This window comes from Maylandia zebra, linkage group LG6 (genome assembly GCF_041146795.1).
Source record: "Maylandia zebra isolate NMK-2024a linkage group LG6, Mzebra_GT3a, whole genome shotgun sequence".
Taxonomy (NCBI): domain Eukaryota; kingdom Metazoa; phylum Chordata; class Actinopteri; order Cichliformes; family Cichlidae; genus Maylandia; species Maylandia zebra.
In genome coordinates, this window is record NC_135172.1 from 15,174,070 (window position 1) to 15,188,702 (window position 14,633).

The 14,633-nt window shown below is 45.0% G+C and overlaps 1 protein-coding gene and 1 long non-coding RNA gene across 2 annotated transcripts; both read right to left on the reverse strand.

The window, feature by feature from the left end:
* Window positions 1-2,177: 2,177 nt before the first annotated feature.
* LOC106676165 (leukocyte elastase inhibitor) lies at window positions 2,178-10,127 on the reverse strand. The gene is made up of 10 exons (XM_076885380.1): window positions 10,101-10,127; window positions 9,848-10,006; window positions 9,439-9,560; window positions 9,234-9,345; window positions 6,449-6,566; window positions 3,589-3,731; window positions 3,131-3,208; window positions 2,896-2,985; window positions 2,644-2,824; window positions 2,178-2,516 (listed from the first exon to the last, which is right to left on the reverse strand). The coding sequence occupies exons 1-10, from the start codon at window positions 10,125-10,127 to the stop codon at window positions 2,290-2,292; spliced, it is 1,257 nt and encodes a 418-aa protein (XP_076741495.1). The 3' UTR covers window positions 2,178-2,289.
* Window positions 10,128-10,186: 59 nt separating this feature from the next.
* On the reverse strand, window positions 10,187-12,831 carry LOC143418975 (uncharacterized). Its single transcript, XR_013098920.1, has 5 exons — window positions 12,504-12,831; window positions 11,755-11,974; window positions 11,171-11,267; window positions 10,819-11,050; window positions 10,187-10,720 (listed from the first exon to the last, which is right to left on the reverse strand). It is a non-coding gene; the product is annotated as an uncharacterized LOC143418975 (long non-coding RNA).
* Window positions 12,832-14,633: the final 1,802 nt, after the last annotated feature.

Here is a 14,633-nt window from a genome sequence, read left to right on the forward strand (position 1 = left end):
TGTGTGTTTTGTGTGCTTTTGTTTTTGAACTGCTTCCCTCACAGTTGTACACAGTGCTAACATGTGCTCTTACTCTGTGTTTTATTCCTGAAGAAAAAGAAAGTGCCCAGCCCAGCAGGATGAAGATGGGCCATACGTCAAGAAGCCGCCAAATGCCTTCATGCTCTATCTCAAAGAGCAGAGGCCAAAGGTCATTGCTGAACTCAACATCCCTGGAAGTGCAGCCGTAAATGCAGTGGTGGGACAGAGAGTAAGTGTGTAACTCTGCATACATTTATGCATCTGTTAATGTTGTCTGCTCATGTTTTTGCATGTGTCCCAGCTGTCCTGTAGTTATGTGTAGTAGCAGTGCTCACAGTGTGTTCTTATGATCTTCTGTCCACAGTGGAAGTCGCTTTCAAACGACCAGAAAGCCAGATATTTCAAGCAGGCTGAAACAGAAAGACAGAATCATGCCAAAGAGCATCCAGCCTGGTCGACCAAAGAAAACGATGTATGTCCAAAGTGCCAACATGCAGTTCACACATGTGTGCATCACTGCACTGAATGATGAAACAGTCACTGCACAGAGTTTCAGCTAATGAAAACTCTGTGTTTGTTTTCAGGGCAAGAAGAGGAAGAGAATCAGACTTAGAAAAGGTGAAAGAAGATTTCTTGGTATCACAGCATCTTACATAAGAAATGTGATGAAAACGAAACAAAAATGTGTTGAAAAAAAGAAGACTTAATGTATTTTTGTTTGCGTTGCAGAATCTGCATCTGTACATGAAGAAGTTGTTCAACAAGCCAACAACTTGCGTATGAGGCCAGCTGAGTCACAGCCATCTTCTTCTTCTCATTCATTTCTGACAGAGCCACATGAGCAGCCACAGACAAAGCCAGATGACAGCAGCGTGCCTCGCCAGCAGCCAGTGTGTTTGCAACTGCCAAACACACAGGCATCACCCTACACACCTCTCTGTCAAGAAAATCAGGTCTCCCCTGCCTCTCACATGAATTTCCCTGAGGACACCTCATTGGACTCCCCTGTTGCAGCCCTTCAGTTCCAGACAGAGGAAGCCTTTGTCGCAGACAGTGAGGAAGAACTGCTGTCAGTGCTGGAAGAGCTCGACCCCCTCCCCATCACTGCGCAGTCTCAGCAGCCCTCACCCACCCCTGCCTCTCCTGTAGATGCCTCTCAAACTGCATCAGTTCAACCCCGAGTTGAATTATTTCAAGACCGAGATGAGCCCATCTGTTTTGCTGAAATCCAAGAAGACATGTGGTCAGTGCTTGACTACCTCCCCGTCTCTCAGCAGTCTAATGTGCTCTCCTCTCCTCATTCACACAACTACTCGACTCCTAAACAAAATCTCATCTGTCCTGCTGATTCCCCTCCATCCAAACTGGCGTCCTCCCCTGTTGCATTCACTGAATTGCCGTCAACAACCCCCATCTTTTGCCAACTAATGAAAAACAATAATTTCATTATAGACGATTGGACTGATTTCAATTGAATTAAACTGTTACTCCTGTTATTTCAACATCTGTCTTTGTGTAAATAAATAAAAAAATAAACAAAAGATGCTTCTGTCATAAGTTACAGCAGGATGAAACAACCTTCATGTAGTTCTTGTTTTTAACCCTGCAAACCTTTAGTTCTTTTGTGTCCTTTCATATTCAGCACACATCTGTCAGTGTCCACTAACTGTCAGGGAAAAGCCAGATAAAAACACTGTGGGGTCTTTTGGGACACGTGCTGGTTGGGTTTACTCATAGATATCAGAAATGATCTGTTCTGTATTCAAAGGATACACGAAGGACGTTTGTATTAAATGCAATATAGCGACTGATCATATGCTGGTTTCTTTGGGGGCTTTTCACCACCATGTTACACAAATCCAGTTTCTAACTGAAAAGAAAATCCTTCACCATTTTCTAATCAAATTCCCTGGTTTCCCATGTCAGAGATGTCATGGCTGAAAGGATCATCGCATATTGAGCTCAAAGCTAAACTCTTGTGTAGGGCCTCTTTCCATGTTGCACCATTCATTTTAAAAAGTCCTGGTAACAAGAGACAGAGGTGACTTGATGTATTACAGTTACTTCCCAATTTACAGAAATGATGTGACTTCTGACATTTTCCTAGCAGGAAATGTGCTACTGTGGGACACTGAAAGAATAAACAGCAAGGCACGTTTTGTTTTAATAACTTTTCTTTACTTCATTTGTATGAACTAGGTTTACCTTACAAAATCTTATACTGTATATAATGTTTTATGTTTAATTCATGTCAATGTCAGCTCGTGTTTACTCGGGTGAGCAGTACCGGCCCACAAAGAGAATGCTCTTGGTGGGTTTATGTCGGATGAAGAAGATGAAGGGATGGTCGGCAACAAACTCAGCAGGAATCGTTATAGAGCGGACTTCCATGTCAACCCCAGTGGCAGCAGCAGCCTCAGCTCCTTCTTCATTTACATCCACCAAAGCCTTGTGGACAACTTTGGACACTATCAGGTCATTTGCTGGAGACATTCCTAGTAGATGAAGAGCCCAGAAATCAGTTGTGTTTTTTTCTTTACCAGATGATGTTTTGCAGTTTTTGTGCTCTCAATATAACTGTATAATTGATTCAGTGTGTCTCATTGGTGCAATATTTCTCACCAGAGAAGTCTCTCTTGTAGATGTCAAAAGCGTTCTCCATTCCCATGTTGGTCAGGATTTTCTCCAAGTCATACTTCTCCTCCATCTTAAATCGAGGGAGCTTGACATCAACCTCGTTGGGGCTCATCATGTCTGGGCGAGTCCAGTCCACAAAGTTCTGATAGGTCAGCTCCTTCTCCAGCTGTGTGGATACAGTGTCACTAGCTTGTCTGATTGAAACTGGACATTAAAGTACTGGTAAGTGCATCTTACCTTTTCCAAGCCTGTGGTATCATCTTCTATGTCATTAGGCAGGAATATGAGCATGCTGAGGTCATTTCCTTTATACGGCATCTCAAGAATCTGTCCAGAAACATTGTTTTTATTTATTACTCCATCAAAGATGATCTGACTTCCTAATCTAGAAATTTAGGCTGATATTTGTAAAAGACAAGTTTTAGATCATGCTGGTGAAATCCTGTAATAAGCTGAAAGTGATGGATGTTACCTTGCAGTTGGCCTCAGGAATGGTCGCAAAAGGAAATTTACTTTTCTGCTGCATCATCTTCACCGGCTTAGTGTCGTTCTGAAAAATAGGGGAGACAAGAGAAATGTTTTTTGTGTTTAGTCTCAAAATGATCTCAAAAAGTTCTGTCATGGTTTTATTCCAGCCATTGAGTGGATTTGGATGTAGAGCACACGCCACAACACAACTTGTTCTTGTTAGTCGAAGTTTGTGATGTGCTGTTGTTTGAGATTTATTTGAGAACTTATTGGATATTACATGAATAATAAACTGCATTGCATAACTGCATAAAGTTGGAAAGTGATCGTCCTAAAAGCACGATTTTATCCCCTCAGAGCTCCAGGCTTCATGTTCTCATTCAGCAAAATCCACAGCTCGTTTGTAGTATGACAGATCAAAGTATAACTGCACCATCCTATGCTGCCTTTCTGCACTGTTACCTTGTTCAGTCGAAACTGCGCATCAGCAGTCTTCTCCTCCTTAAACTGCGTGTTCCAGCTGCCCTTGAAGTAAATGGCATTCACGAGAACCAGCTTCGTCAGGCTACCCACTGCATCCTGGCTTAGCAAGTCCTTGATTTTATCTGGTAAAAAGGATTTATGAAAACTATTAACTATTACCAAAGATGCACTAGTTACTGTACAACATCTTCAGCTATAAAATCAGAAAACAGGGCAACAGCAAGATGGTTTTTATTTTAAAAAAAAGGGGGAAAAAGCTTTATGATCAGTATAACAGGGAACAAAAAACAAAAATTCAAGTGTAGGCTTGAACAAAATTCAAGCCTACGCTTGAAGCCACTGAGGCACAGCTGGCTGCCGGCAGAGCCGGCGGGCACGCCGGTGCAGCTCCCTCTAGCTTCTGCTCGGTGGCTACTGGGTGACGCCTCGTCTGGGGATCCTCAGCCCTTCCCATGAGGGTGGCACGGATGCCCCTCCGGTGGTCCTCCTTGGGCTCTCACACTCTGGGGCCTCTGGATGTCTGGGGCCTGGATCTCCTCCATGCCTGCTTCATGGCCTGGGGGACGGGGCTATGGCTCGCTACATCCTCTTGCAGACCATTACATGTGGAAACCATTTGAATACAAGCGCGCTGATCCACACAGGTGTGCACACGGGTGTTCACTGCTCGTAGACTTAAATTACACCTTTCTTGGCTGCTACTTCAAAGCACATTGTGTGCTGTCTGTCCTGCGTGCTGCACAACAACATTGAATATTTAGTATTTACTGCTGTTTACACTTAGCTAGATTAATGCGATGGTGTTGTGTTTAGAAAGTTGCTTTGGTTTTTTTTGCTTGTTTTCTATTCTTTCTCTCTCAACAGGTGATCCAGGAGATTTTATTTATTTATTTATTTTCCCCCTTCCTCTTTCTTTCTCCCTTTCCTGTCCCTCACTCATGTCTGTCCCGTCTGTAACAACTGAAAATAAAATAAAATAAATAATAAAAACAAAGGTCGATCAAATGGACCAATACGGCAATGCCGCGATGATCCATTTGGCAAAATAAATCCATTGGGTATCCTTGTTGGTCTTCAGACAAATATTCTGACGGCTAAAGAACCAAATGGGACAGGCAAAAAAAAAAGAAGAAAGAAGCCACTCAGGAGGTTGTTAGCGGGGGTGACGCGATGCTTCTGGTATGCATGAATTAATTAAACAGTCCAATAACTCCAGCAGTACTTATCTTGTCCTTTTTGGTCTTTGTTCCAAACATTTTAAGATAAAAGCGCAGCGGTCACAAACGTTTTGCCTTCTTATGATTAACAACACACCTGACGCTGATTACGTGCGTCCACCTTAAATACCTTACATAAACCTACCATACAGGAACTTAAAAAGGTGGAATCCTCAGTGGTGCTTGGTGCCACACCCTCAGGGACTTTAATGTTATATAAAAACACTGACAGCTCAATATCTACCTCAGTCACTCTCCCTGATCCAGCTGAGTCACCAATAGGAAAAATCTGCTTTTCACAGGAACTTGGTAACAGCAATAAGAGAATACGTAGTTTATTCCAAGAAGATATCGTCTCTCTCCCATATATAACATCTTATTGGAACCGATATGTTCCAGATATCAAGTGGAAGACAGTCTGGATGGTCCCCCATAAATATTTGATTGTAAATAAGGTGAAAGAAGTCTCATTTAAAATTCTACATAAATGTTATCCAGCCAGTCACTACATGGTAAAATTTAAAAGGGACATAAATACTAATTGTACTTTCTGTGGGGATCATCCAGAAACTGTGACGCATCTTTTTTGGTACTGTTCTTTTACACAGAGATTCTGGAAGGAATTTAGCAGGTTTGTTATTGTCCATATTTTAAGGGAGTTTTCTTTACGATGGGAAAATGTTTTATTCTGTTTGTTTAAGTTCCCCAAGAAGTATGATAAATGTTTTTTATGATGAATTTGTTCATACTTTTAGCTACATTTTTTATCCATAAATGTAAGTTTACTAACAAAACACCATATTTCTGTCATTATTTTAAGGATGTGGAAATGTACATACAATCAATATCAGACTCCACCAACACAAAGGCTCTCAAAACAATACATGTATGTGTATTCTTATAATTGTTACCCTTTTCTTTTACCCTTGGCTTTTTGTGTTCATGTTCTGTTGTTTTGTATACTTCATCTGTTCGTATGTTGTATACTCATTGTTTGTTAAATAAAGTAAAAAAAAAAAAAAGAAAGAAAAAGAAACTTAAAAAGGTTACCTCTAGCGGCAACATGAGGTATCAACCCAAAAATGGCTCCTACAAAAATAATGGGATTAAGATTGTCTCATTTCCAGCAGGTGGCACCACAGTCCTATAACCCTCATGGAAAGTCCTTGTATCCTATTATTATAGATGGTAGATTTATAAATGGCCTGTATTTGTATCGCGCTTTTATAAAAACAATGAATGAATTTCCTGCTGCACTTAAGATAATATAAAGATATAGAATCAATAGCAGCCAATCCTAAATGGGCCTGAAAAATAAAAATATGTTAAAGACACAAGTGATCAAAGTAGAAGTACCCATCACATAATATAATAAGAATAGAAGAATTGGCCTGCTATTTACAGCAACATACTGCTGTGATGGTTTTATTAATAGCATGAAACCAAACAGTAAAACCCAGAGATAGTGCTGCTTAATACTGAATAGAAATTAGACTGGAAGAACTGGAAACAGAAAATAATGTGGACGGTGGACAATCCGGTAATAATGTCTCAACTGAACACAACACAACTGATCCCCAAGGATTTACAGTGGAGATCATTTAAAGTTACATTATGCTTACCTTGTGTCTGCTTCTCCACCCAGCTGTTGATGTGGACCCTGGCCTCCTCTGCATTTCCTTTGAAGTCCACAGACTCGAGCTCAGCGTTGTAATGCTTTTTGGTGCCTTTTAAAAATTCCTGGAATTGTGAAAATAAGTCACTCGAAACAGATTCAACAAACTACGGAGACTTCAATCAAGTTCAGTCACTGTGTTAAAACATTTTCAGTCCTTTGGATGCAGTTGAAGCTTGAACTAACCAGTCAGCCTTTGTCTAATAAAAGATTAAAGCAAATAGCTTGTTGGATGCCAATTTAAGTAGCCAGCATAGAAAAATACACAGATTGTGGGTAAGCTGGTTTGTAACGTTTCGGTTCAGATGGCAGCAGTTTTTGCTGACAAATGTAAGTTTTAGTATTTCTAAGTATTAATAAATTACTGTTTTACTTCTTTATATATTTCTTTATACTATTTGCAAATATTTTAAAAGTTTAATCTGCTGTGATGACTGGAACACAAAGGAGAGAAATGGTGCCTTGTCTCTTGTTATGAACTGTAAATAGCTAAGTGCTTAGAGCAGCTGGTCCTAGCACACTTCAAATCCTGTCTCCCCCCCACCCTGGACCCCCACCAATTTGCATACCGCCAGAACAGGAGCACAGAGGATGCAGTCTCCATCGCACTGCACTCTGTCCTCTCACACCTGGACAACAACAACACCTACGCCAGAATGCTGTTTATAGACTTCAGTTCAGCATTCAATACAATCCACCCCTCACAACTCATCAGGAAACTGACAGACCTGGGCATCAGTTCCCTCATCTGCAAATGGTTACTGGACTTCCTGACCAACCGCCCCCAACATGTCCGGCTGGATAACCACTGCTCATCTACCATCACAATGAACACCGGTGTACCACAAGGCTGTGTGATGAGCCCTTTCCTCTACTCCCTCTTCACCCACGACTGCAGACCTGCTGATGGTTCCAACACCATCATTAAGTTTGCAGATGACACCACGGTGATTGGCCTCATCAGTGACAACGATGAGGCCGCCTACAGGGAGGAGGTGGATCGTCTGGCTGAGTGGTGCGACACAAACAACCTGCTGCTTAACACCGAGAAGACCAAGGAGCTCATCGTGGACTACAGGAGGAATGCTGACCCACATCCACCCATCCACATTAAGGGGACGGCTGTGGAGCGTGTGAGCAGCTTCAAGTTCCTGGGAGTCCACATCTCCGAGGATCTCACCTGGACGACCAACTGCTCCAAGCTGGTCAAGAAGGCTCACCAGCGCCTCTTCTTCTTGAGGACTCTGAGGAAGAACCACCTGTCCTCAGACATCCTGGTGAACTTCTATCGCTGCACCATCGAGAGCATCCTGACCAACTGTATAACAGTCTGGTACGGGAACTGCTCTGCCTCGGACCGGAAGGCGTTGCAGAGGGTCGTGAAAACTGCCCAGCGCATCGCCGGAGCACCACTTCCTGCCATAAAGGACATCTACAGGAAGCGGTGTCTGAAAAGGGCTGGGAAAATCATCAAAGACCCCAGTCACCCATCACATGGACTCTTCACCCTCCTGCCCTCTGGGAGGCGCCACAGGAGCCTCCGGACTAAGACCACCAGGTACCGGAACAGCTACTTCCCCACAGCTGTCAGACTCCTGAACTCTGCCTCCTGACATCTGACCCACGTTAAACTCATGGACTGAACATACACACACCCACAATGGACAACTGTACCCTCAAACACACAATAATAACATGGAGTGAACCACCACTCACAACCACTAGCACTTTATATAGCCTCTGTAGAAACTATCTACACCCTCACTTATCTTAACTGCACTACTGTATAGCTCTGTGTAAATAATCATTCTGTACATTCAATAATCTTTAATCCTACAACTGTTTACAACTTGCATAGTTGCCGGGGATTCCCATGATGCATTGAGTTTTTCCTTTCCAGTCACCTTTCTCACTCACTATGCATTAATAGACCTCTCTGCATTGAATCATATCTGTTATTAACCTCTGTCTCTCTTCCACAGCATGTCTTTATCCTGTTTTCCTTCTCTCACCCCAACTGGTCGCAGCAGATGGTCCTGCCCCTCCCTGAGCCTGGTTCTGCTGGAGGTTTCTTCCTGTTAAAGGGGAGTTTTTACTTCCCACTGTCGCCCAAGTGCTTGCTCATAGGGGGTCATATGATTGTTGGGTTTTTCTCTGTATCTGTAACCGGAAGGTCGCCGGTTCGATCCCCGGGCTCTCTGTCCTGGTCGTTGTGTCCTTGGGCAAGACACTTTACCCTACGGCCTACTGGTGTTAGCCAGAGGGGCTGATGGCGCGATATGCCAGCCTCGCTTCTGTCAGTCTGCCCCAGGGCAGCTGTGGCTACAACCGTAGCTTGCCTCCACCAGTGTGTGTGAATGTGAGAGTGAATGAATAATGGCTTGTAAATGTAAAGTGCTTTGGGTGCCTTGAAAAGCGCTATATAAATCCAATCCATTATTATTATCTATGAAGCGCCTTGAGGCGACTTTTGTTGTGATTTGGCGCTATATAAATAAAATTGAATTGAATTGAATTATCTGAGGAAGAAGCAGAGTTGGTTTGTTTCCAGCTGAAATCATCCAGGCTCAGGAATTTGAATCGATCCACATCATTTCTGCTTGAACTAGAGAACATGAGTGTCGACTTACATTTGGTCTGTGAGACACATGTCATAGTGACAGTATTTGGGTTAATATGGCATTACTCACCCTGGTCGCATTTCTTCAATATCAGGCACCAAGTTCAGGAACTCGTTCTTTTGCAGCCCGCGCAAGGTAGGAGGTCTCCAGAGTGGGAACCATCGGGAAGTTTTCACAGTCTGAGCAGGAGGGACTGGAGGCACGTGAGCTGTTCTCAGGGGTCCTTTAACACAAATCACACCAAGTTAGAATCAAATGGATAACCTGTCAATAACCGTTTGCAGATCGAGGTCAATGTTCCTAAAAATATGTTTACTTCTGGCCCATGGAGCCACAGCGCGAGTCCGACAGAGAGGGGCAGGTAGAGGAAGGGGTGAGGGTGGCACTGCTGAAGCTCGTCACGGATGGATCACGTCCGATCGGTGAGATGAGAGAAAGCTGAAGTGAAACAACAGCAGGATGAGGTAGACGTCAATATAGGAACTCCCTGATGTGACACAGAAAGGCTATTTTTTAATTTCTTTGTATTATTTCTCACCTTGCAGTCACTGATGCTGTTCACCAGCTGCTTGTATTCAGTATTGAAGGTGTGTGTCAGAAGGCGCAGGCACTACAACACAACAGGAACAAGACCGATCAGCTCCGAGCAGAGAAGGAAGAAGGCAGCAACAAGAACGCCCACTAAGCCCACGTTTTTCTCACCTTGGTGGCCAGCTCCTTCTCACGCTTTCAAAGGTGGTGCTGGAGATCTGCGAGGAGACGGAGGTGGATGTGGACAGAGTGCTGGAGCTCACGCTGGGGGACAGAGACTCACTCAGGGACTTGGTGGTGGGAGCTGTTCCCACGGGAGCCGCCTCTCCCAGAAGGTGACGGGTCTTTTCCACCTGGACGAAAGATGGGGGCGAATGTGAGGTGGGGAGAAGAGGGGAGGTTAGTCATGTAACGTCTGTACTCTAAGAAAAAACTTTTTAGAATAGCACTTTGTTCTTTGAGTTGAAAAGTCATTTTTCCCTCTACGATATTAAACAGATTTATTTCTTTATGAATCTTTTAAGGCCCCACCTCCTGCAGCTGCTCCATCTTCTCCAGCTCCCACTGGTGCTCTAGGATGAGGCTATCTCCTCTGGGCCTCCAGCCGGCCAGGTTCTCCTCTCCACGCACATAAGCCACTGATGTGTCCAGGACCTTCCTCCTCCTCCTCTGCATCCCTGCTCAGGACATGAGCCCTCATTAGGATGAAGCTCTCCACAGAATTATGATAAAACAGTTGCCGTTCTTTAAACATGTTTCATGGCCGCTCACCTGGGCTTCCAGTGTCAGACATCTTACACAAGCTCAGCTCGTAGATCCCAGTCACTCGGTTGTTATAATGAAGCAGAAGTTTTGAACAAGGAAACTTTGTAACAGGGCAGATATCTTTGATTGTGAAACAGAGATGGCCACAGTGCAGCAGCCCAGATTTACCAGTCAGCAGTTTTGGAGTATCCAGTCCCAAAGAGGTTCTTGAGAGAACGGGGTGGGGAAATCTTGGCGTCTCGGGAGTAAAAGACCGTGCAGATGTCTTTGGTGATAATGGCAGGCTGGATGCAATGGTCCAGCTGCAGAGAGGAGATAAAGGGTGTGTGTTAGACACGATGACATCAAGAGACTTAAAAACACGTACAAACAGGTACAACACGGCGGAGCAGCGGCTGACCTCCAGATACGCAGATAAGGTCATGTAGATCTTCTCTCCGTAGGGAGTGACGCGGTTGAGCAGGAGGGAACCTTTTAAGGGTGTTTTTATTTGTGCTCCCTGGCCTGGAAATAAACGGTTTCCGATCAGACCTGCTTCATCTTCGTGCCCTTGGTATCTGACTCGCTTGCTCCCCCATGCATTTTAAAAGAATCCTTCTCTTCAGCATGAAGTTCTGGCTCAGCTTTAGTGTCTTCATTACATGTACACAAAGACAGAAACATTCAATGATAAAAACACACAGTGGAATAAAATTGTGAGAAGTCATCAGTTGATGCAGTTTAAGGACACTTGCTCTTCTGTGCAGTCTCACCTGGAGCTCACGCTTCTAGTTCATGCCATCATCACCAAAGATTCTTCAAATAATAGTTTAGAGATGTCCATGAATGCACTGCTAACTGCTCTTCACCCTGATAAAAATCAACATGCATTTAGAATAAGAAACACTTTTACAAAACCAAAAGCTTCACTGTACTTAGTGATTTATATGTCTAAAAAAACAGGTTCAGTTTGTAACTGAGAGAGCGGCTCAGTGGTGCTGAATTATATTTCCAATAGAAACACAATTTCATATGTTGTAGTAACAACACACTGCCACAAGATGGCAACCTAGGCCTACTTTACCATGCTGTTCCATGCCTTTAAAGAGTGACAGAGACACTTTTTATGAACTCATCTGTAATGTGTCACCTTTTCTGTAGGATGAAGAAGTGCTTCCCTTCTTTTAAAGTAAATACAGGCTTACAAAGATCCTCTAAACATGTTTCTGAAATAATCCTAAACACAATCACTAAATCAAAAATGCAAGAAACTATTTATTTAATCACTCTTCTTAACTTAATTCCTTAACTTAGTAAAAAAAAAAAAAAATAGACAAGAACTTTTCTGCTGTCTCACCTCTGTCAGTTTTCATGCTGTTGCAAGAACAGGTGGAGGTGCAGGTGGAACTCTGACTTCAGTGTGGTTTGTATGTGCAGGCAGGAGTGTGACATCTCAGAACAGCAGAGGATTGTCGAGCACGGTGACTCCTGCTGCGACGCCCCCGTCTGACTGTCCTGAGCTCCTGGTCCTCAGCAGACGGCCCACACACTCATTCATCACCATGTCTTTACCCTGCCTGTAAGAAAGCAAAGAAAAGGCTAACATTAGAAACAGCCACCAACCAATCCCTTTTACTCCACCGCCCAAAAACCAGTGAGAAACACTAGCTAGTATTAACTTGGAATCAAAGTGCACTAATCCCCAGGCTCCCAGCATAACATACAGTCCAACACAAACTCCACAAACTGTCTTGCTTCAGCTGACTTTCCTTCACCTTCTCTCCAGACAATCTGTTGTGCTCTTTTCAGCACAAAGCCACACTCCTGCTCACTGATCCTCACCTCTTTTTAACCTAGTCTCGGCAACTTTGTCCCATAGCTTGCACATCCTTTCCACCTCCATCTTTCTTCCCAGCCAACTGATACATACCTTTTCTCCTTCCTTAAAAGCCAGCCTAAGAAATACGAGTTCATAAACGCCACAGAGAAATAAATCAGAGGAATAAAATGCAAATGATATTGCTTACACTGAACAGCAACACCCAGGTGAGGATTATCTAATGCCAAATTTTCCAAACAATGAAAAAACCGTGCCCTTTTTCTCACCATGTCTAGAGTGTAGAGGTCAGCCAATGTCGCTCGGATCTGCTGCACAGCTTGAGGCTGGTCTGGGAAGAATCTGTCCAGGACTCCAGGTCTGGGGAGCACTTGCTGAACCTTCTTGGTACCAGCCAGGTGAGCGCTGATATCTGGACACAAAGCCATAGAAAAAAAAAAGAAAAAAAATGCATCTATTAATCACCTGGATCACCTGTTGAGAAAGAAAAAAGAAAACAAGCAGAAGAGAACAAGAGTAATAGAATAAACAACATCACAATGATATATGGGAATATGACAGTAAATACTAAATATTAAACATTATTGTGCAGCACATAAGATCAACAGAACACAGTGTGCTTTGAGGTAGGAGCCAAAAAGGGTGTAGTTTGTGTGTGTGAGCACCTGTGAGCATGGACGCGCTTGTTTTTTAAAAAGGTTCCTTCATGTAATGATCTGCTAGAGGGTGTGGGGGGGCCACAGCCCCATCCTCCAGGGCATGAAGCAGGTATGGAGGAGATCAAAACTCCAGACATCCAGAGGCCCCCAGAACACAAGAGACCAAGGAAGACCAACAGAGGGGCAGCCGCGCCACTGTCCCAGAAAGAGCTGAGGAGAGTCCCAGATGAGGGCTCACTCAGCAGCCGCGGAGCAGAAGCCAGGGGGAGTTGCAGTGACGCGCCCGTGAGCTCCGCCGGCAGCCAGCCGTGCCTGAGTGACCGAGCCCCAGGCCGAGAGGCCGGGGGCACCCCCACCTCCGAAGTGGCCCGAGCGAGCCCCAGGCTCCAGGCCCCGATAAGCGGCCGCCAAGGAGTGAGCCGGTGTGTACCTGGACGCCCATCCCCGGACACAAAGAACCACCAACGCACCGATGTCTGAGGGAGTCCGCCACTGGCAGGGGAAGTGGTGGTAGGGGGAGATAGGCCTCCAAACCTTGGAGGGCCTGAGATGTCCCCAGAGAGGTGGCGTCTGATACCCAACCTGACATATAGACACAGACATACAGGCACACACAGATACAAACATCCATTCCCACCCTCATGCTCTCATATGTACTTACTCCACACTCAACCAACGTGGAGACAGACATAAAGAGACGCTGTACACACGATCACACTCCCCAAGCGTACTCTACGAACTGGGTCTAGGTACCGTTGCCCCTGGAGGGGGGAACTGCACCCAGACCCAGGTAGTGTTACCCTTTTCCCTGCGGTGGGGAGAGGCAGACCACCCCAACTCCGCAGCAGCAGGGAGGCCCCACACTCCAGACCGCAGTCGGACGGCCAACTCCTCCTCCTAGCCCCCCTGCTCCAGCAGGCCGCAGAGAATGGGGGTGAGAGAAGACTCCAAACCTCCCTCCACCCGCTCATTGTAGTGTTGATGCATGTGTGTTCTAAGGTGCATTTAAAACCCAGGAGGGTATGGAGCTACCTGCCAGAGAGCAGCAGGTAAGCGCATAGTCCCTCCTGATAGCCCTCAATGTCTACGTGTATTTAAAATTGAGAGGTGGGCAACGACACCAGGGGTGGGGTGTACATGTATCGTGTATCCATGTATCCATGTATTGTGCCCACCCCCAAGATCCTATATGTATGTGTAATGAGAGTGTGAGTAATGTGAATGTCTAAGTTGTGGGATAAAATTGAGGCAGAGGCAGCCAGAAGGGGACAGAGGGGGGGTAGCCTCCTCTGCACCCTGGTGACACCCCCATACTCCGCGCCCCGCCAGGGAAAGGGGGCCCAGGCCCATCCAGACCGGGGCCCAGTGCAGCAGCGCCTCCCGGCCCCACAGAGCCCGGGACAGTCCACCCAACCCCACCACAGAGAAAACTGCACCCACCCCACCATCCACTCATCTTCCAGACTACATAAGACAATAGACGCCCAGGCTGAGATCTTCCTCCACCTCTCCTGTATCTCCCCCTCCTGCAGAGAGAGTTCCTGAAGAGCGGAAAGCTCCAGAGAGTTGCAGCATGGCCTGGAGGTGTCACTATCACAATCTGCGGGGAGTATGATCATTTGTTATGAAAAAAGAAGACCCAAATGCAGACTCACAGGCTGGCAAGGATAAACTAAAGGCAGCCTGTTTATTTTGGACGGAGAGAATGATATGAAATATCTGACAGGGAACTGAGAAACT

Bases quoted from the DNA above. Each gene is read 5' to 3' on its own strand.
- LOC106676165 (XM_076885380.1), bottom strand. From the start codon at position 10,127: ATGACTTTTCAACTCAAAGAACAAAGT. The intron at 9,346-9,438 runs GTAAACATATTT...TTTGTGTTAAAG, and splicing joins TGTGGCTCCATGGGCCAGAA to GACCCCTGAGAACAGCTCAC. The intron at 3,209-3,588 runs GTAACAGTGCAG...CCTATTTTTCAG, and splicing joins CGCAGTTTCGACTGAACAAG to AACGACACTAAGCCGGTGAA.